Here is a 24,065-nt window from a genome sequence, read left to right as displayed (position 1 = left end):
GACTGATGTGGGATAAAAATCCGAAGTGGTTCAGGTCATCCAATGGGTGTTCGGGAAAAGGTGAGCGTATCCTGCCACACAAGTTGCATCCGTCACAAACACATGCAAGGACAAGTCAATTGTTCACCTGAACAATGCACGGAAACACATAATGATGCCCGTCCTCAGTTTTACCGAGGATGTAAATTATTTTGTCCGTCAAAAACATGGACGAGTATAAACAATATGTTCATTCACGTAATACATGTCATACATTTGACAAAATGTATTGACTCGGAGCATTATTGTTAATCACAGCGTATGCAGTTGAACTCATCACCCATCCCATTATTGATAACCCTTCTTGAAGATCTATGAAATCAGAAGCTGCAACACTATCTTTTAACTGGCATGTCAGACTTCTATTTCATTACTCAGTTTTATTTGCACGGATTACTATGGAAGGGACATTGTCTCGTTGTCGCATTGTCGCATTGACGCCTTTACAAAAACAAGCAAAACGTGTCAAAATTGCGCGACAATTGGCCATTTGTCGCATTGTCGCGTGTTCGCATTGTCGCTCTTTGATAATCCTTTTCTTTATTTTACAAAAGGGCGACGATGCCGTAACGCGACATTTTCAAGGTCAAAATATGTCTCGTTGTCGCATTGTCGCCCCATCACAAATGTGTATAAAAGGCGTAAAGTTCAGTTATTGTTACATTTAGGAAGTTCAACTTGATAAATGTACGTCTTGAAATGAAAACACAAGTCCGTCCGCGAGTCCATAACGTTTTATTATGAGCTCTTCTCTAAAAGTGCTTAGTGTTCAACTCCCAGTTCCAAACACGTAGTACCTCCTCAATAATCCACATACCTCCAGTGCAGTGGTCTTCCGGAAGATCTTACTCTTTACCGTATTAGACAACTGACGAGTGCACGCCTGACCTGTGACCTCGTTGCAACCTTCGTGATGTGTTTGCCGAAGGGAGAGGTGTAGGAAATGTGTGCTCCAGCCCAGCGCAGAGCTCGCGACACACTGTATACTGATGTATACAGTATATTGCAGTTGATATACTGTATACTGCATGTGATACTTATTTGCGGAAATGTTACAACTTTCAAGATTCAAGATTCAATTTGCATATATTTCATATACAACAGACCGCCGTCATATATCACTGGAATACTGCTGAGAGCGGCGTTAAAACAAATTGTTTTCATAATGGAGCGCTGCAGTCATTTAAAATAGAACCGTACATATGTACATGTAGTACCAACTCACTCTATTTGTTTCGAATATTCAGCAGAAAATATATTATTAACCAGGTCTTTGGGAAAAGATATCAGATTTTTATAAGCAGCCACATAGGGATGATAAAGGACCCCTCGCTGATTAGGTTCTTGTTTACTTAAGAGCAGAGTTGGCCATGTTAGATGATATAACCAAAATCCGGGAGCTCCGGCGGGGGGGCAAGCTGGTCTTGTTAGTGTATGGTATGAGCTGTGACGTTGACCAAAGAGAATAATGTAAAACATGGGACCAACTCAAGTCTTTAATGATTGGGAAAGTCTAGATTTCCACAGCTCTAGCCTGAAATTAAGAATTGTTCTATGCTCCATTTTAATTGTATTATTTTCATTTTGTAGACATGGATGGACCAACCAGGAAAGAAATTGATGGAATATTAATATCACATGTTACCACTGATCCAGTTAAATTCATCACACAATAATAAATTAGTATTTGACATTACGGCATTTGATTATTAGGGCATGATTATGTACATGTTCACTGTAGTAATGTACACACCAGTCAACTTGATTATAATTTTTATCAAAGTGTAGCGCGGCATCAACAATTACTTTATGATATCCTCACTTGTCATCGATGTATTGACATCGAACAATGGACGGCAATTCGAAATTCTTATGGATAGCTTCAATAGGGACAGCGACGGTGTCAGTACAATTTTCCTAGTTAAAATAAGTATCTACAAAATATAATCTGAAGCAGACAAGAACAATATTTTTTTATTAATGCTTACTTTCATCATGGACCTATATAAATACAAGTCCGTGCTTTCATGGATAGAATTAAGGCAATCTAGGCTTGCCAAATCGTTCTAGACTTGAGCTGGATTCCTTTTAAGTTTATTATTCTGTATGGTCTGGGAGACGAACGGGCGTCGGTATCGCATGGAGAACTGGGACAGCCTTAATCAGTGTAATCGGATATGTTGTGGAGTTTCGGTTTGGGGCTGTTTGCTGAATATATAGAATTGCGAGTTATGTATACTCTGTATTCTTTCGTCATGGTAGCATATATATTTTCTATGTTGCTTTTTGAATTATCCACAAATAATGAGAACTACAATGTAAACCTCTCTCTGGAGATATGTAATAATACTACTGAAGGGCATATCTGAAAAATGGGACTTCTCGACAAATATTTCTTTCTTAAATACTACCCATTTCAGGCATTCTGATCATTATATCATACTTTGTACAGTTTAAAAGTCAAATAATGGCAAATTGTGTATCTTTCTACATTTTGAATTAATTATATTTTCTGAAATAAAACCTTAGCATCAGATAGTGATATACACGAATATGATCTATACTATTATAAATGAATTAACAATTTCGTATTATGAATTAGATAAACAGAAATATGATAGTAAAACAAATTATTTTAATCTATTCTTGTGAATAGGTAACGAGAGATCTAGGCAACACACTAACGTAGCCATTTATGACAAATGAAATATTAAAAGTTTAGGGGTTTGAACATGCACATTGAATGACAGGGAAGAAAGCAACGCAATAATTAAATTATGAATCAAATTATGTTATAAATATAACAGAATATTTAGAAAATATAAGTTTAATTTCTCATTGTTGGAAGGTGTTTAATAATTATATAGATTTTGTTTGATTGTTTGTTGTTTAACGCCGCACTCAGCAATATACCAGCTATATGACGGTGGTTCGTAAATAATCCAGTCTGGACCAAACAATCTAGTCATTTTCATCAAGAGCACCGATCTACGCATTTGGGATACGATGACATGCATCAACCAAGTCAGCGAGCCAAGTCGCCTTCGTACAAGCATGGGTTGTTGAATGCCTATTCTAACCCGGATCTTCACGGGTATTTTTTTAAATAATAAGGTACAATGAAATTCTGTATATGTCCATAATAAGTGTGCATAAGTAGATGGATAATATGTCCATACACGCCAAGTAAATGGTATATGCATTAATTTAAATGCAAATGATTCAATGATGAGTTCTTTCACAAGTCCATATTTCAAGGCATGTATTTGATATTCATAGTAACTCCACAAAAGCTACACAATGGCAACAAAACGGTACCAGCATCACAGATACCAATAATACATGAGATACATATAATTACTTTAAAGTTAAAACATGTATCTAAATAGAAAATTAGAAGGATACACTTCCGACATTTTTCGTATTTTGTTTTCGTTTGGAGAGAGAAGTTGTGATTGGTATCTGATGGGTGCAAACAGGTGTTTCCTTCCGCCCAGGCCTTGCGGCAATGCTATAGCCCAAAATGAAACAAGCCTTGTTCAACAGGTTCAGACTCAAATTTCTATCCCACTTGGGCTCCTTTTAAATTTAAATATAATTTCTCGTGTCGATATGTGTCAGAAGAAATGAAATATTACAGCACTGGTGAATAGGTTATATGCGCATGTCAGCGTCGATCCTATAATATCCTTTTATGCAAAATACATATATACTGATGAATTAAGGTAGTAATACTACGCAAATATATGTCCAGATGCATACATCAGTATCATCTCGTGATCTTAATTCGTGCTTTGAGCCCTTTTTCTACCGGAGATTCTGGGGTGTTACATCACACCAGAAAGCCAGGTCCAAATTCAAGTCAAAATTTCATGGTCCGTCTTGTATGTTGGAAACCAATATCGCAATATGGCTAAATATTGCTGAACGTGGTATTAACCCGATTACTCACATAATTATTCCATTTTCTACAGTCATCTATGAGCACTATCTTTAAGGAGGTATATCTGTATCATCCAAATGTCCATACATATATGTCCACATTTATATGTATAAAGCAAGTCGTCCTGCACTCTTCCTTAAAAGATAAATGTTAAGCATTTCCTCTGTGTGGATTTATATAATGTAATATCGTTTTAATGTAATGCTGATGCAGTAAACGTACCACAGACCTGATGCTAGAATAACATCTAATTTCTGAAATGAACATATTTTACAGAAAAAACAGTTGTTTAAACAATACTTATAAAATATAAGAACAGGGAGCCAAGAGCCAAATATTGGGCTGTGTTGGACATATTTGTTTCGGGGTCTTATGACAGACAAACCTGGTGCCTTTAAGTGTAAAGATAAGTAAGTATAGATGTTGTACATATTCAAATATGTTCGTGATTAACCCAACCTTGAAAAATATTGAAAGATGAGTGGTAACTATTTATGCCATTATTTCAAATTAGAATGAGAGCACATCAGGAAAGCATGGTACTTTAATATACGTATCTTGTTAACCCAATATTCTTTTTTAAGTAAGAGCAGCATGTATATCGAGAGTATAGGTTTGGTGCGTGACTTATCACACAGTACTTTCAGAAAGTGTGCATATTCTGTTTATCGGCAATAAATAACATAAGACGATTCATACGGGTAAATACGATTTACTTCAGAACTAGTATAGATTATTTAAGGTTAGGGGGAAATGTATGTAATTAACAGAACTTTGGCCGGGTTTGAAGGATTTGGGTCCTGGCTTGGGCTTTGTGTTGGACGTGTAGACGGCATTTCCAGGTTTGACGTATCAATGACAAAAATGATGTCAGATGCAATTCTCTGCCTTTTCGGGTGAACAATTGGCTTGCCTTTGGATGTGTTTGTGGCGGGTGCCACTAGTGGATCGGAATGAGCTCGCGTTTTTGCGAGCATCCAATGTCATCATTTATTATGATGAATCATGAAACATGCCCCTGATGTTGTCGCAATGGTGCAGTTAGCGCTACTTTTGGCAAGGGTTTCTCATGATAATGGAAATGCTTATGTCGCTTTTGTTGACCGATAAACATGAACAGATATAATGTTAGTGTATTGGTCATGTAATTAAGAAACAAACGACGAGTGGGAGTTGTTTATTGTACGATAAACAACGACCGAGACTCGTTTATTTCTATATGAGATATCAACATTACGTACAGCCTCTTTTAGGGTGTTAAATTAGGAAAAAATACACGCTTTACAATATTTACCCGTACTTAAATAATGATGATTCCTTGAATAGAATCCGACAGCGGCCATGCTAGATAAATCCATTTTAGGATTTGAGTTTGGTCCCGCATATTCTCACAATTTTCTCGTCAATCATCTGTACCTTTTCTCCCAATACCGATTGTCATATCACTCTCACTTTCGGATTCTCCAGCAACATTTATTGGGAACAACTCACGAGACACATACCTCTCAAAAATAAGGTCAAATTTACAAATTTTACTTTTCAAGTTGCAAGTGCATGTTCGAATCTCAATAAATGACGTCATGATAGAACAATGTTTTATCGTGAAATAAATATCGCTTCCTTCTTTGTTCTTTATCGCGTAGCTATCTTATATCATCAAATGCCAATTTCTAATTGCGTTATCATGACGTATCCGTGTCATGTAGCAATAACATACACAAATATCGTTGACTTCGACGTTGAATAGTGTCATCAAATATGATTATCCTCTTGTGTGCAATATTTCTGGTTGATAAATCTAACATATTCTTACTTTAAGAATAGCGACTATACATTATTATATATCCCTTATCAGGTCTCTGTAACATTTGCAAAATGATACAAATATAAAAATACAACTGAACCTAAATGTAATGTTTTAATATCCTTACGTTGCTGAGTGCAGCATTTAACAACAAAAAAACAAAACATAATATCTTTAAGAATTATGTTAACAATTCCGATGCTAAAAATAATCTCACAATCTCCATACCTCTTTCTCTCTATGAAAACATAATAACTTTTTTTTAATAATCTGAAGGAATAATAATGGCAATACTGTCATAATTATCATCATTATTTATGTTACTTATCCTCAAGTGAAGTAGTCCTCCACACTATACATTCAGTGAAGAAGCCCATGAACATATGAACTATGTAACATACATTTATGGAAATTAGATGAACAGTTGAAGTTAGCAAATGATATTATTCGGTCGAACGTCTATCAGCCATCTATTCTATTCATGAAGAACATTTCACGTGGGACCAACAGAGGGAATAATGACTATCGACTTGCTAATTATTTTTTATATTCATGCCAGCTCAAACGATCTATTGGCTTGATTTATTGCTATGGTATCCACAAAATAAGTAGGATCCGATTTTTTTCCGTTTTTGTTGAAATAAAACTGAATAATATTTGCTGTTTACATATCAAAGTTTGCCAAATTGTTACAAAATGTTTGCCCACAGCAAGGCTACGTATCCCCAACATATTGTTCTAGGCACAGTATCACTGGACTGAGGGAGGGCGGTATTCCTCCTTGTGGGTCACCTGCTTGGCAATATGGGACGGGGAAACTGCAGGGGGTGAGGACAGTTAAGTTGATGGTACAGACAGATAAGAGAGATCATTTTACAAATGTGAAACCTCAGTCCACAAAGGAAGAGGCGAAAGCTGAAACTTGGTGAGGTTTACAGAACAAAGGCAGTTATTTCTAGTTTCTTACTGACTCTCGAAGATACATTTAATAAAACAATTAATGCGTGTGTGTGTGTTTGTTTGTGTGTGTGTGTTTGTGTGTGTGTGTGTGGGGGGGGGGGGGGCGTTGGGGTGAGATTGGGGGGATAGATGATAGATATAGCAATAAGTAAGGTCATCTTGAGTGGGAGGGTATTCGCAGATGGATTAGCATATGAACTATGATTCTCTTTAGGCAGAAAATGAGGATCCACGATGTTCGACCTGGTAGAAGTGTGTTATCAAACCTCACAGCATTGGTTTTTTGACTGACTGTAGCGTCAAAACAAACTCATTCATTTACTTGAACTGAATGTTCATCTTAATTGTTATGGATAGTCACGGAGCCATGATCCAGAGTACAGGGTGTCATTAGATAGAAATAAACTAAGTTATAATAGGATTACCAGAAAAACGGGGTTTTACACACAAGCCAATAAACTTCGCTCATTTACACCAGAGTAAGTCAGTACAAGATTGAAAACTGCCCCATAATTATGTATGACATGCTTGTCGGGTATTGCTACATATATATGTGAAAACAAAGTAATTAAAATGAAGAGCAAAACTGATGAAAGTTAACAATAAACGTGTATACGTGTTATATCGTCACTGCAAACATAATGATTGTTTGTCTTTAGTATTAACATTCAAATACGTTATATCTGTATTAGCGATATTGTCTTTGTTCTACCGGTGAGTCAGCGTTAGCCGTACTATCTCGTAGTATAATTGTATTTCTGAAGACATCACGATACAGTTTTTACGATGCATCACGTCTGCACTAGCGCTTGATAACAGCCTTGTGTTTGGGTGTTTCAGTGGTTTAAATCGCTGCTCTTGATATTGTTGATTAAACTTTGATACTATGAACAATATAATGTTATGTGAGAGGTTGACTTTAGAACGGTAACATACTAATAGTATATAGGATGACATAAACAGAACAATGAGACGTTCGTCCAGATTAGTGTATAGGCAGCATTTAATAATTTAAATAATTACATTCAACAACTCCCCTTTTAAGTCCATTTTCCTGACTTATATGCAAGAACAATCGGCCGGAATACAATGTATAGTTCTTGTCCACTTCCATATGACTATATAGCATACAATAAGCTATCGGGTCCCGTTTAGATCGGTTTGGGTGGCAGCCTAGATAGCCATAGAATAGTTTCATCTTGGAATCTCCCATATCACTGGGGATACTCTTCAATTTAAATGGAGTTACTCGTTACGATTCCGAACCTTCACGTGACTGTGTTTATGAGCCATTGTCAAATAGTGGTGACATTAAATCTAGGAAACAATACGCGAAATCGCGCATGCACAGAACGGAAAATTTGGTCAAGGCATTAAGTAATCCGCATGCGCAGAACGATTGATTTCAGTACTTCCGCTAAGCGCTTCGAGTACAGCGTCAAACGCGGGCCTGTAATCTAACACGCGAGGACTGACCAATGAAAACTGAGAAGTAGAAATACCGGTAGACGCTGTTGCTTGATTGACAATGTCAATCAAGAAAGGGAGGAGCTTAACGCTATCGTCCTCTCCCAGTAAATTCCGATGTCAAATAACGACGTTATTTGGACGGAAAAACGATGGTTTGAAAACGTCCAAATAACGTCGTTTTTCCGTCCAATGACCATATACGGAAAAAAACGACGTTTTCGTGTTTGCAGTGTAAGGCGCCGTGATTCGCTGTGTTGAGTTGCGTCCCTTGGGCACGCCAGAAACCTATGATTGTGGGATCGAATCCCGGTTCGCCCCGATTATGTTTCTAGGTTTGTCAGCACCATACCCGTCCTCGTCGGTTTCACCGAAGTGGTAAACGTCTGAGACCTGCATCACTTCGGGCTTTCCTCCCACATTAAGTTGACACGACGTGATATAACTGGAATAATGTTAAAAGCCCCACTCACTCACTCACTCACCTTTGTTTAAGTACAGTTAATGTATACTCAGATACAATCGATTCCCTTGTTAAAGTACAATTATGTATACTCAGATACAATCGATTCCCTTGTTAAAGTACAATTAATGTATACTCAGATACAATAGATTCCTTTGTTAAAGTACAATTAATGTATACTCAGATACAATAGATTCCTTTGTGTTATTACAATTAATGTATACTCCATCATTTGTTAAAGTGCATAATTCTTACTCAGGTAAATGAATTTATATTGAGATACAATGACCCTTTGTTTCAGTACAATTAATGTACATTCAGACACAATCCTTTGATTCAGTACAATTAATGTACATTCGGACACAATCCTTTGTTTCAGTTAAATTATGTACAATCGTACACAATCCTTTGTTTCAGTACAAGTAATGTACAATCGGACACAATCATTTGTTTCCGTAAAATTAATGCACAATCGGACACAATCCTTTGTTTCAGTACAAGTATGTACAATCGTACACAATCCTTTGTTTCAGTACAATTAATGCACAATCGGACACAATCCTTTGTTTCAGTACAATTATGTACAATCGTACACAATCCTTTGTTTCAGTACAATTAATGTACATTCGGAAACAATCCTTTGTTCCAGTACAATTAATGTACATTCGGAGACGATCCCTTGTTTCTGTACAATTAATGTACATTCGGAAACAATCCTTTGTTTCAGTACAATTAATGTACATTCGGAAACAATCATTTGTTTCAGAACAATTAATGTACAATCGGACACAATCCTTTGTATCAGTACAATTAATGTACATTCGGACACAATCCTTTGTTTCAGTCCAATTAATGTACATTCGGAAACAATCCTTTGTTTTAGTACAATTAATGTACAATCGGACACAATCCTTTGTTTCAGTACAATTAATTGTACATTCGGACACAATCCTTTGTTTCAGTACAATTAATGTACATTCAGACAAAATACTTTGTTTCAGTACAATTAATGTACATTCGGAAACAATCCATTGTCTCAGACACAACGGTCCTATTTTCGGGAGAATTAATGTACACTAAGATACAAATCTCCATCACATTATAGATTTCTCTGCAAGATGGGGCAAACGGATAAAAACGGCATTAGACGGGATCATATAGGATAATTATGCAGATATAAAAGGTCAGGAAGGGATTGCCTTCAATGTTTACAAACAACAAGGCGTCGCTCTCGTCTCGTTTCTGGGACAGTAGCTGTCATTACATAAAAAACAAAAGTCAAAGACACAGCAAATCAGAGTCCTACATGGACATACCGAGCCATTATACAAGTGGCGACACCTATGAAGATATACTGCGAAACACGTTATCGAGAGCTCTTCGGAGATTAATTTACATGTTTGTGCTTGTACAACTCTGAGGCTTGAGGTCTCATCTCATTTGTTGTTTAACGCCGCACAATATTCCTACTATATGGCGGCGGCTGTAAATAAGAGTCCGGACCAGACAATCCAGTGATTTACATCATGAGCATCGATCCACGCAATTGGGATGCGATGACATGCATCAACCAAGTCAGCGAGCCTGACCACCCGATCCCGTTAGTCGCCTCTTACGACAAGCATAGTCGCCTTTTACGGCAAGCATGGGCTGCTGGAGACCTATTCTACCCCGGATCGTTACGGGCAGGTACAGTTTATAAGAGAAGAGAAATTCTTTTCGACGACGAAACTTAAGAATTACATTATATGGTAAAGAGGTTACCATGCTTGTGTGTTTAGGTGGTAATTCCATCCAAAACACAGCCTAAAAACCTCTATATGTTTCAGTACAGTTTAGTCCAGTGAATATACACTCATAAACAATCTATCATATATAATTGTATGCCATAATTTGTAACTCTCGCTCATGATGTCAATTACTGGTTTGTGTGTTCCAGGTTCGATTGTTTAAAGCCAGCCGTCATATGGCTTGAATTTTATAGCGTAAACAAAAAACAAACGTAACTAAATACCACGTCTGACAGTTATTCTTCCTAGGAACAACCATGCGACTTTTTTCGACAGGGAAAATTGCCATATCATTTCACAGTTCACACTATTTGTGACTGCGCCGTGATCTAGTGGTAGAGCCTCCGCCCGGGGAGCGGAATATGCGTGGTTTGATCCCCGGCCGCGTCATACCAAAATACGTTGAAAGATTGAACTTGTTGTTACCCTGCCTGGCGTTCGGCATGAAGGGGCTAAAACGAGCACAGGTCGGCTCGGAGTCCGTATACAGTGTCTGAGCGGGGTATTCATGTTAAACTGCGGCATGGTATCTCAGTGGGCTATCACTACAAAATCGCCATCAGTCCGGACTAGTACAAGCAGCCAGAAACACATACACGCACACACACGCACACGCACACGCACACACACACACACACATGTAAATAAACGTCGTTTTATAAGTGCACAACCTTGAACTCGGCGTTAAACCCCATTTCACCTCACCTCACACTATTTGTACTTTCTCAAAAGCCACAAACAAATCCATGTTTTTAATACCATGAACATGACAGGGTCATACGACGCTAGTTATACAATAAATGTCAGACAAACACACCGTGGCCAATGCTTTACAACACTGCTATCACAGCAAGTATCGCTACCCAAGACATAACAAACACTGACGCCGTCATTCTCCTTCAGTTACCTCGGAAACGCAGTGTTTGAGTGTTGCGATTACATCACATATGGGCAACACTGTCTGTGATTGACAACGTACACATTTACCACCACTCCACTATCGATCCGACATTTCAACATTGGATTTTTTAAATCCATATATTACTATTGATCTATACCTTCAACTTCGGTATCAGTGTAGCTGTACCCTTTTTTATTTCTGGGAGAAGTTATATAAAAAATGTTCTGATGATGCCTCGTGTTTCAATATCTTTGCATTGCCTCAAGTCAGTGGTACACAGCAAATCAAATATCGCAGACAGTAATAGATTGTAGTGTCTTCCCCGGGGCCGTATTGAACAGTAAAGATTCCATCTACATGGGCTTGACGAAGAAAAAAATCACTTTGTGTTTAAATTAGGCCAAAAATAGTATTAAGTTTCTGATGTTATGGTTAATTAAATACTAATAGTGGATGTGTGTGATGGGGAAGTACAGAAAACATCAGTTTGGTACAAGGCAAGGAGGGTGGGTGGGGGGGTGGGGGATCAAATATATGCACCAAGATTGTAACTGTTGGTGTTATCGTTAATGTTCGTATGTTGTGCATAAATTTAAAAAAAATAATACAATGCATGATCACACATTAATTACATCCCCTTGTCAACAGCATTATGTCAATATGAATTAAACATTTGTCATATTACCAGGACACAGTTATAGACTCTTGGTGGCTTGAACACTTGTTTGCCTTGCCAAGGCTCGGCATTTTAGCGCTGCAGTGATGCGGCAGGCACAATTCTGACCAAGAACTATGGCACATAACTCGAATATTGGTTTAATTTATAGCCAATAGAAATATTATTGTCAGCATTCAAGATTCCTTTCCATTATCATTATTATTATTATTATTATTATTACACTCACACACAAAAAAACACAAACTCAAATCAGCTAAATGACATGTATCAGATGTAACTAAGTCTCACCCACCCACCCATAAAACAGCGTCTGTTATACCCTCTGTCCATAACTTATTCATCTTGTGTTGATTTGCTTGATAACGACCTCAAGCAGCCTAAACTGACCACGCTATGGTTACAGACTATGTTCAAAGGAGCCAAGCCCATTAGGGTCTTGCCTGGAGGCTGCTGGTGCTCGAGGAGGCTGTAACCCTGACGGAGCTTACACTATCGAACTGTTGCAGATTTCACGTCGTGGCTTCTTGATCGCCGCTAAATGTTGTCTTGCAATTAGAGATGGTTGGCATTCGCCTGTCTCCGTCTTCAATCAGCGTATAACCATTAATTTAAAAAATATCACCTTTGTACGATGCTGCAGGGTGTATAAGGGTTGCTATACTAAAATGGCTACCCGGCAACCGTATCAATTGAGGAAAAGACGACCAAGCATTATCAATGGAAATCCGTCGTCCTTTATTTTTGGGATAAAGGATACTGTTCCTATTTGATCACATTGTCAAATATTTGACATTTACTGACATCTAATCGAAAACATGGAAATTCATCAAATCCACAATGCAACAACAATTACACCTCAAACAATGAAACCGATGCCTTGTATGTTTCAGCAACAATTTCAGATAAGAAATACACGCCATTCGAACATCTAAACACTCAAAAACGTCCTGGAACAGTGAATTTGTAAGAGCTTCTATACTACTCAAAAAAAGTTAAAGAACACCCAATCATGGCTTGACAGATTAACTGTAGTAATATGAAAGCATAGGGTCCTCTTTAACTTATTTTCAGTAACATATATTAAATTGAAATGAAATTCCACGAATACCGCACATCAAATGTTTTAATTATCAGTACCATGACTAACAACCAAATAGAGTCATTTTGGAAAAGGTATGTTTGTTTCAATAATGTATTTCATTTTCATTTTATTATAATTAGTTCAATGTTAGACAAGTATAGTCTAATCAGACAGTCATAACAACACACTGAAATCGTCTCAAGAAAATCAATGTTCGGCGGAACACTGTAGACATCCTTTAGATATCGCTTTCACACATAGATAACTCTGGTTAACTAGCTTGTGGGATAGTGCATGAGAACACCACATCGCTTATTTTAGTCATACGTATTTTGCATCCTCAGTGAGACCATCAAGGATGTGGTATGTTTTTGGTACATAAAACATTCAGCGAGATGAAACTGAATCAAATATATTTCGAACAACCGCGGATTATGGCGAGGATGATTGTATAGATGACGCACATCTCATGTATGACAAGGACGAAACAAGATACAGAGGAGGACTTTGATGGATGTTGTTGGAAGACTGTGTCAGGTATTGCAGAGCTTTAAAATAATGATGAAATAACGACTACTGACCATGATCCATCAAATATATATATATATATATATATATATATATATATATATATATATATATAGATGTCAGGAGATGTCATATTATATTATATATTCTCTTATTATGACTTTCGACTACATTATACATACATACATATATATATATATAATGCTCTTATGACTTTCGAGTCGATAATGAAACCTGAAAATAGAAAACAAATCATTTTCCGTTTTTATCAAATACATCGTGAAAGATATCTTAATCCAGTGACACATACCTTGGTAGCCACAGTGATGCCTCCCGAGAGGTCGGGGCACTACTGCGCGCGGCATCGCCCATCAAATCTCGTGTAGCCCACCACGACGACTCCACCCGTCTCTACCCGCCGCTTCCTGCACGTATTCGAACAGGTTGCAGACAATATACGAGAAAAATCTGCTGCAGCGACATTGCCAAGATATTGGTTAGTCAGTCCAGTGTCACCCAAATGCCGACCCCGCATCGATAAGAAGAGGATAGGAGACCCGTGACAAACCCGTGCAATCCTTCTTCACCGCTACCTGTACCATCTCACCTCCGTCCTGCCTTGAATCTTCCGATGTTTCATAATGCCGTGATTCCCGTGCACGACGTCGCGAATGCTGTTAAATCCGTCCTTCGCGATGGCGATGAATGGGCACACTGGGTATCAGAGAATCTCCATCCTCCCTCGGCGCTCGTCAGTTTCCTCACCTGCATACATAACCCGCAACAGGTAATGAAGCTACTTAGCGAAACCACAGACCCTAACACTGTCAGCTGCGGAGTGTCTGCGGAATATACTCCACTGGAAACAATAACACGTTATCATGGACTAGCAACAAATGCCAGCGAGACAATTACGATACATCCTGATGCTACGTGGACGGAGGACTCGCTCACTGAGAGGACTCGACGGTCACCCGGTCTAAATAGGAAGACCAGCCTGTGCGGATTCTGTGGAGGAATTTCTCGCTGTACGAGACGGGAGAAAGCTCCTCTCGGTATAACAGCTGATTCGATTTGATCGGCTTCATTCGCGGAGATTCGGCAATCGTGCTGGCAATGAAGTACAGAAAGCATTAACTGAAGCTAGCAACGTGTTGCTCGGCCACGCCCTCAATACCGATTACCCTTTCTGCAGCTAATGCACTAGGTCAGCATCCAACAGGAGACAATGGCTCCAAGATAATCAACTGCATCGTCCTCTAAACAATGGAGCAAATTTGTTTGAGACTCCGTTTATTGGACTCGGAGCACCCTGTTTGGGCATCAATTCGATCCAAGGAAATGACAAATCAAATATTATTACCATTCGATGGGGACACACTATAATTGCATTATGAATTTGGGAACATATTTGGATCATATCGGTGTCAATCGGAGTATCATTTTAACGTCACTGTGATAGCAATAAGGTAAACATCAAACTGTCAAGTTTGTTTGATGTTTAACGCGGAACCAAGCAGTATTCCTGCAAGGAAATAGTAGTATTTTTTATTGCTGTTTTTGCTGCAAATGCTTTTTATATTTATCCTAATACCGATGTTTAAAATCTTCATCACGTCGTACAAGAAAGTTCTCAGTATGATGTTGACCCGTAAAGATCAGGGTTAGAATTCTTCTTAAACTTAGAACCTATGCTTGTCATCGTATCCCAATTGCGTAGATATTCATGATCTCATCACTGGATTGTCTGGTCCATACTCAATTTTTTACCGTTGTCATATAGCTGGAATTTCGCTGAGTGCGGCGTTAAACAACAATCCAACCAGAGATATCGTGTTGGATACGTACGTACAAACGCGTGGGTGGTTATGTTGATGCGTTGTTAGTGAGTGAGTTGTGTTTAGGCCCGATTTGAATATCATTTAAGTTATACAACGGAGTGTCACCTTCATGTGGTATTAAATCCTGAGGTGACGCAGGTTTTGCTCTCTTGTGCAACCCACGTGTATGGGGGCGGTGCTGACAAGAAATATAATCAGAAAGGTGCGTTAGGAGACACAGTGATGCAAAAGACCGCATATTATGACACGTGTGTAAAATAACATTTGGGAAAATACACGCATCCCACACCTAATACATGACAAATTACCAGCGGTGCTAATTATTCCGATAACATCACATGGCAAACACATTAAAATCACACCACGGAAATCTGCATCGACTGTGGTGTATATTTCACTTATTACTTAACACTTGTGCAAGGTTCCCTTGGCAACATGTCAACAAAGACACGTGGCCGAGATGTCAATGACGATGAATGCAAACAGTAGTTTCAAGAATATATGGCGATGACAAATTGATCCAGTATTGAACAGTAGCGTACACTGACAAAAAGACCGGATCGGTGAGTTTTGCAGGTTTGTGTATTGTTTGGACAGTACGAGGAATGGTCACACGTCTTGTAGGGAAGGGAACCACAGCTGATTGCCGGAATAGAACGGGAGGGGCAACGGGTCTCTGAAAAATGAGAGCAATTAACCCCGAATAGGGTATGCGCACGTAAAAGCAGGACAGCTTTCACTCGGTGTATTGATTCGGATTACAACACTAAATGAGACGCACTGAGGTCGAGTGAAATTTAACAACGTTGTGCGTTTAAATAGCAGTTTGTCGTATTTTCGGAAGCTTTTAATTAAATGAAATGTGCAGATGGGCGATTCTATCGTATAAAAGAGATGAAGATATATTAGTATAACTTGTCTTTCGTCAAATCTTAAATAGATGATCCAACTAGTCATATTGATTCGTTTTAAAGGTGTTTGTGTGTATCTCATCAGAAACATTTTATTTATTTTTTGTTATCAGTAGCCATTAAACACGTTGTAAGTTATGGTTTTCCTTGGTTGAAAACAACCCTGCCGTCACCATCTTGCAAATCGTTGCATTAATAAAGTTCTAAATATCCAAACCGGATTCTTGTATCGGACGAAACGCCCCGTGTAGATTCCGGGTTACAATTGGTCTTCAGCTGACTATTCTTCTGGTAAGTGGCGACTAACGGAATCGGGTGGTCAGGCTCAGCAATATTCCAGCTACACGACGGTGGTCTGTAAAAAATTGAGTCTGGAGCAGACAATCCAGTGAGTGATATCATGAGTATCGATCTAGTCATTTAGGATACGATGGCATGCATCAACCAAGTCAGCGACCCTGACCGCCCGATCCCGTTAGTCGCCTCTTACGACAAGCAAAGTCGCCTTTTAAGGCAAGCATGGGTTGCTGAAGATCAATTCTACCCCGGATCCTCGCGGGTCGTTTATGTTTGAGGTCAAATCGGACCAGATAAACCCGTTTGCTGATGGCAGACACAGCTATCTACGTCATCGGTGTGTGATATCTGGTTTAAGGAAATTAGTCACAAGAATTGAACAGGATTGCTGTATCTTGTATCTCACTGTGACCACCAATCGCTATTTGTGTATAGCCCCTACAGCAAGTCCAGAACTTCGTGGCATATATCATTTATTCTACCCACGAATCTAAACGGGATCTACCCCGAAACATGTGCAAGGGTGCACCATTAACATGTGTCATTCGAACCCTGGTGGATCGCCTTGCCAACACCGCTGGACCAGCCAAATCTCCCATCTGTGAAGATCCGGGTCAGAATAGAACCCGGTTTACAAAAGGTCTTCAGCAACCTATGATTGCCGTAAGGGGCCACTAACGGGATCGGATGGTCAGACTTGATGACTTGGTTGATACATGTCATCGTAACCCAATTGCGTGGATCGATATCAATCACTTGATTGTCTGGTCCTGGCTTGATTACTTACAGACTTCCGTCAAATAGGTGGAATATTGCTGAGTGTGGCGTCAGCAACAAAGAAACAGTTAACTGATAGCACCCACTCGTCTAAGGCGCCGCGATTCGCTGTGCAGAGTTGCCTCCCTTGGGCACGCCAAAAAACTATGATTGTGGGTTCGAATCCCGGCTCGCCCCGATAATGTTTCTTGGTTTGTCAGCACCATACCCGTGGTTGTGGGTTTCATCGAAGTGGAAAACGTCTCAGGCTTTCCTCCCAAATTAAGCTGACAACTGGAATACTTTTAAAAGTGGCGTTAAACCCAACTCACTCACTCACTCACTCACTCACTCACTTACCATAAGGCTACAAGATCCACTAACTGGGGGTTCGAATCCTGGATTTCTGCTGGTTGTTATCCATGGTTTGTAAGCACGTGACCCTGGATTTCTCTTAAGCAGTAAACGCTAATATGTAGTACCTTCGTCAAATTGTTTCCTCCCGTATTAAGTTCACACGCCGTGATGAAACTGACATACTGCTCCAGGGGCGGTCGGGTAGCCTAGTGGTTAAAGCGTTCGCTCGTCACGCCGAAGACCCGGGTTCGATTCCCGACATGGGTACAATGTGTGAAGCCCATTTCTGGTGTCCCCCGCCGTGATATTGCCGGAATATTGCTAAAAGCGGCGTAAAACCATACTCACTCACTCACTCACTGACATACTGCTCCAAGTCGCATTAAACTCACTCCTTCCCCGTTTTCCTCCTAGAGACGCTTGTAGTACAGCTTTAAGTGGTGAGGTTGAATGCTGTGCAGTTAATTGGGAGAACTGCTAACCCTTGCCTTTATAATGCTTGATATATCAGTCTTTCGTCACGTGGTTTACCTTCTGAATGGTCTGTACAAGGTATACAAACGAACATTGCTGGCGTACACGTAATGTTGGAATAAACGCGCAATAGCGACCTACCCGAATTTTGGAATAAACGCGCAATAGCGACCTGCCCGAATGTTGGAATGGACGAGCAATAGCGACCTGCCCGAATGTTGGAATAAACGAGCAATAGCGACCTACCCGAATGTTGGAATAAACGAGCAATAGCGACCTACCCGAATGTTGGAATAAACGCGCAATAGCGACCTACCCGAATGTTGGAATAAACGCGCAATAGCGACCTACCCGAATGTTGGAATAAACGCGCAATAGCCACCTACCCGAATGTTGCAATAAACGCGCAATAGCGACCTACCCGAATGTTGGAATAAACGCGCAATAGCGACCTACCCGAATGTTGCAATAAACGCGCAATAGCGACCTACCCGAATGTTGGAGTAATAATCAAACAAATACTTGGTAATAATCCTTTCTGGACCAGACAATCCAGTGATTGATATTATGAACAACGATCCACGCCGTCAAAGTACGTTGACATGCCATCAACCAAGTCACAGACCTTGACCACACGACCCATTAGGTCGCCTCTGACGACCAGCATAGGTTGCCGGGGATCAATTCTAAACCGGAATCGTCACTGGTGCTACAACGAACGAACATTTCTGACTTGCTAATAAGCGAAGAAAGCTGCAGTTACATTGTGTAATTCCGTAAAAGTATGATCAAATCGATGTAAATTTTTAAGGTGTTCTTACAAATAGGCAATGTATTGATTCTCCCGTGGTCTTTTCCTTGGTTAAGGGAAAGCATTTGGAGTGAGTTATTGCACATGTTGTCCCAGAGGATGAGGGACACCGGAGTTTTGCCTCTAATAACTGACAAGAGACGGAACCCAGCTTAAACTTATCGACCCAAGATCCTCGCATACGTTTGCAAATCAAGCACTGGTTTTATATCCACAATGTCTGGATTGTCATGCAAATGAAATTGTCACATAAAGCTTCGTAATCTGATAAATAACACGTAAACCTTTAGAGAATGAACCAGAGTAAATATTCCTGATGTATTATAGCATCATGTTAATTATCATCGAGTCTCGATCAGGCACAACAGTGGTTGATATTATGAACAGCGATCTACCAACCAGGTTAGACATCACATTGATATTCATTAATCGCCCTCCCTTGGGTAGGTGGGGGTAGATAAGGGTGAGGTGAGGTGAGGTGAGGTGAGGTGAGGTGAGGTGAGGTGAAATTGGGTTTAACGTCGCGTCCAAGATTATTGCACTTATATAGCGACGTGCATGTACGTGTGTGTGTGTGTGGCTGCTTGTACTAGTCCGGACTGATGCCGATTTATAGTGCTAGCTCACTGAGATACCATGCCGCAGTTTAACATGAATACCCCACTCAGACACAGTATACTGACTCAAAGCCGAACAGTACTTGTTTTAACCCCTTAATGCCGAGCGCCAGACAGGGTAACAACAAGTACCATCTTTTAACGTCTTTTGTTATGACGCGGCCGGGGATCGAACCCCGGACCTTCCGCTCTCCGGGCGGACACTCTACCACTAGACCACGGAGGCGGTTGGGTAGATAAAGGATGTGTGTGATATTGTATACGGTTATATAGATAATATGGTAAGGTGGTGATACAAGGTGAGCGCATCCTGCCACACCAGTGACATCCGTCACAAACACAAGCAAAGGCAAGGAAATTGTTCACGTGAAAAAACATGGAAATATATGGACGTCATGTTGTAGACACGGGCTCGATTCCTCATCTGACTTTATTCGTGAAATCCATTCATGGCATAAAAACGTAAACCATATGCCATTCATGGCATGCAAAAAAATGAACGTTATGTGTAAAGATATTTGAATGGTATTAGGTCACATTGTATACATGAACACGGCAATTGCACAATGCCTATATAATGTGTTTGTCCAGTCAAGACACAAATTGTTGGTTTTACTTTCAAATCAATCAAGATCTGTATTTTCTTCATATATTTTACTTTAAAAACGTTGTTTTCACTATCAAAAATGGTAAATTGACAAGTATCGAGCAGGAAATCACGAAATGGTTCAATTTACGACAGCAGACCTTGAGGCTGCCAGTAATTACAGATCAAGTACGTCATGATGCTTTGGCCACCGTATGTTAGAACGCTTATACCCACAGCACGTTTTGACGTCATACTGAATCCCGTTCCAATCACGAACAGCCAACTACCATCCCACGTGTTCATGAAATCGTGCAGTGTAAGTTTGGGCTTTATCCATCAGGAAATGACACTTTCAAGCATCCCCTTTACCTCCCAAAAAATCAAATGAAGACTCTCTTCAAATCCCCAGGGTGCGTATTTGTAGAACAGAACTAATTCGAATATTGAAAAACGGAAAACCTATCTACAGGCCCTGGACGCGATTGGCTCAAGTGTTACGCATTTGTTTTATTCTAGGCCAGTTGTTACGAAGGCTTCAAGTCTGGCTATACTATATTTGCAGACCACAGGAATGGCAGGCATAGCTGCGGGATATGTGTTAGTTTTATCGAAAGATGACCACATTCTTCTATAATAGTTTATTTGGAACCAGGGCCACACAGATGAAGATGCTACGTCCAAATGGCTAGCGGCTTCACCAGAGAATGCGTGGACTAGTTCGTCACTGCAGATGGTATGGTGATAATTGATCGTACAGGCTTCATTTATTGGGATGCATCTATCAGATATGAACAAAATATTGATTATTATTCAACGATGATGTAGATCACGATGTAGGCATGCGCAGTGCGTAAATATTGGACTGGCCTTGACTTAAGCACGTGATTATTGACGTGATCAGATGATGGTTGAGGAAGTGTGTCCTCATGATGAGGCCATGCAGACAGAGATGATGCTTAAGTGGCAACTATCTCATGGCAGTTCACAAGAGTAAAAGTACTTGTATGTGACCGTTTCCCCTTGCAATGTTACTTGAACAATATTCGCTGCAATCTATGACCACTCTTTCCTCCGTATCATGTATCGTGAAACGTTACAACTTTGCACAGAGTGAGTGGACATCGTGGTTGCTGTTCATCATTGGTTTTTATAGTCACCGTTACTGCGGGTATGCTGCCAACAAACTTAGAACTTATCAGGGCGAATCAGGGACACGAACCACAATAATGGTCCTGAAGGACGTCAATTGCGACGCCATATTCGACCGTGCCACCGGACCGCCTCCGTGGTCTAGTTGTAGAGCGTCCGCCCGGAGAGCGGAATGTGCGGGCTTCGATCCCCGGCCGCGTCATACCAAAGGACGTTAAAAGATGGTACTTGTTGTTAACCTGTCGGCATTAAGGGGCTAAAACAAGGACTGGTCGGCTCGTAGTCAGTATACTGTGTCTGAGTGGGGTATTCATGTTAAACTGCGGCATGGTATCTCAGTGAGCTAGCACTTTAAATCGTCATCCGTCCGGACTATTACAAGCAGCCACACACACACGTGCATTCACATCTTCATATAAGTGCAATAATCTTGGACGCGACGTTAAACCCAATTTCTCCTCACCTCACCTCACCTCACCTCACCGTGCCACCGACATCACTTAGAAATGTAACACTATGATGTCAAAGTCTAGCTACCATATAAAGGACCAGTACAATTGATACCACACAATTTCCATTAAACCTTAAAGTGCCTAAGTAGTCTAGTTTTATTTATTCATTAATTTTATTTTAACCTACAGATCAATGTTGCGGTCATTAAATCCATGAATCAAAAGTATATGCTGACCTAAAACTTATTGTGCATAGATGTCGTCAAAAAAGATAAAAAAACGAAGTGGAAAATATGTTCATATTTGAATGTAGCAACGAACGGTCAAATTGATGATGAACACAACATTGAACCACACGTTTGAAAGGGGATGTGTGTCTTAAATGTACGTCATAATTGTCAGTATGACTTGTTTGTTTGTTTGTTGTTCAACGCCGCAGTTAGCAATATTCCAGCTACATGATTGTGGTCTGTAAATAATCGAGTCTTGACCAGACAATCCAGTGATTGATATCATACGTATCGATCCACGCAATTTGGACCGATTACATGCATCAACTAAGTCAGCGAGCCTGGCCACCCGATCCTGTTAGTCGCCTATTAGGATAAGCATGGGTTGCTAAAGATCTTCACAGGTCTGTTGAATTATGAACAGCATGGGATTCTCTTTATCTTATTCACTTTTTGTGTTTTCGTATCTGGTTTATTTTGTCATTTCTCACTGATAGGTGACAAGGTTTTTTTTCTAAAAAAGGAACGTTTCTATAATCTATCGAGAGTCACATCACAGTAAAAATACTATAAGACTGCAGTCAGGGGCGGTGGGATAGCCTAGTGGTTAAAGCGGTTGTTCGTCACACCGACGAACGGGTTCAATTCCCCACATGCATTTTTGTTGGGGACGCTGGTAACCAAGTGACCCAAGGTGTCATTTAGCTGTCGTTATCCGTCAACAACCGCCCAGTGAGTGAGTGAATTGTGTTCAGCGTCGCTTGTGAAAATATTCCAGTTATATCGCGGCGTGTCAGCTTAATGTGAGTGAGTGAGTGAGTTGAATTTAACGCCGCTTTTAACAGCATTCCAGTTATATCGTGGCATGTCAGCTTAATGTGAGTGAGTGAGTGAGTGGAATTTAACGCCGCTTTTAACAGTATTCCAGTTATATCGCGGCGCGTCAGCTTAAAGTGGGAGGAAAGCCCGAAGAGATGCAGGTCTCAGACGTTTACCACTTCGGTGAAACCCACGAGCACGGGTATGGTGCTGACAAATCTAGAAACATAATCAGTGCGAACCGGGATACAAACCTATAATCATAGGTTTCTGGCGTGCCCAAGGGACGCTACTCTTCATAGAAAAATGCGGCGCCTTGGACAACAGGGCCACCCGTATCCCCGATAACAGCTGATCATCGACTCAATGTCATCCTGGTCACACGTATCAACATCATATTTTACATACAAGGGCACGTTTCACGAAAACGTCCGAGGCCTGCGTCACTATGCCAGAGAGGGTGAAATGGTAAATACAAATTTGCGAATACAAAAACTTTACTGGCAACTTGGGTTGTATACACCCCAGGGAACTTGGGAAAAATAATTGGAATGCACATTGATCATGATCTGTTTATAGGAACAATTATGTCAGGCGCTTTGAGAATATCCCTATCACTCCTTAGTGATAAGTCTTGTGCCATCATCATCATCATCATCATCATCATCATCGTCATCGTCGTCGTCGTCGTCGTCGTCAATCACAGTTTACTAGAATCACCATCGTCAACATCATCGTCAATCATAGTTTACCACTATCATCATCATCTTCGTTGTCATCGTCGTCGTCATCATCATCATCATCATCATCATCATCACTATATCATGTACATGTAGATATCATGCGCTTTGAGCTTATCCCTATAATTCCTTGGTCTGAAGTCTTGACAGATATTCTACTTTATGTTGTATCCTTCATCTTCATCTTCATCATCATCATCATCATCATCATCAGTATATCACGTAGATATCCTGTCTTGTAGAAGTCCACATTTCCGACTAGCAGTTAAAATTCTGTTTTTCTTCGTGAATATAATGAATGTACATGGCTGTGTTACGATGTAGATTTGATAGATTGAAATAACAAGAACATCTTAAACATTTATGT

General features: G+C 40.0%; 1 protein-coding gene across 1 annotated transcript in view; it reads right to left on the bottom strand.

Moving 5' to 3' along the window:
* Positions 1-14,667, bottom strand: part of LOC139467064 (uncharacterized) — a 146,014-nt gene extending 131,347 nt beyond the window's left edge. Inside the window, exon 1 of the mRNA XM_071248782.1 lies at positions 13,966-14,667. Coding sequence (XP_071104883.1) covers positions 13,966-14,027 — 62 coding nt within the window. The 5' untranslated portion in view covers positions 14,028-14,667. The remainder of the gene's footprint in view (positions 1-13,965) is intronic.
* Positions 14,668-24,065: the final 9,398 nt, after the last annotated feature.

Source organism: Haliotis cracherodii, unplaced genomic scaffold (assembly GCF_022045235.1).
Source record: "Haliotis cracherodii isolate W230 unplaced genomic scaffold, xgHalCrac1.p SCAF_19, whole genome shotgun sequence".
Lineage (NCBI taxonomy): Eukaryota > Metazoa > Mollusca > Gastropoda > Lepetellida > Haliotidae > Haliotis > Haliotis cracherodii.
Note: the sequence above shows the minus strand (reverse complement) of the source record. Positions and strands in the feature narration are given on the sequence as shown.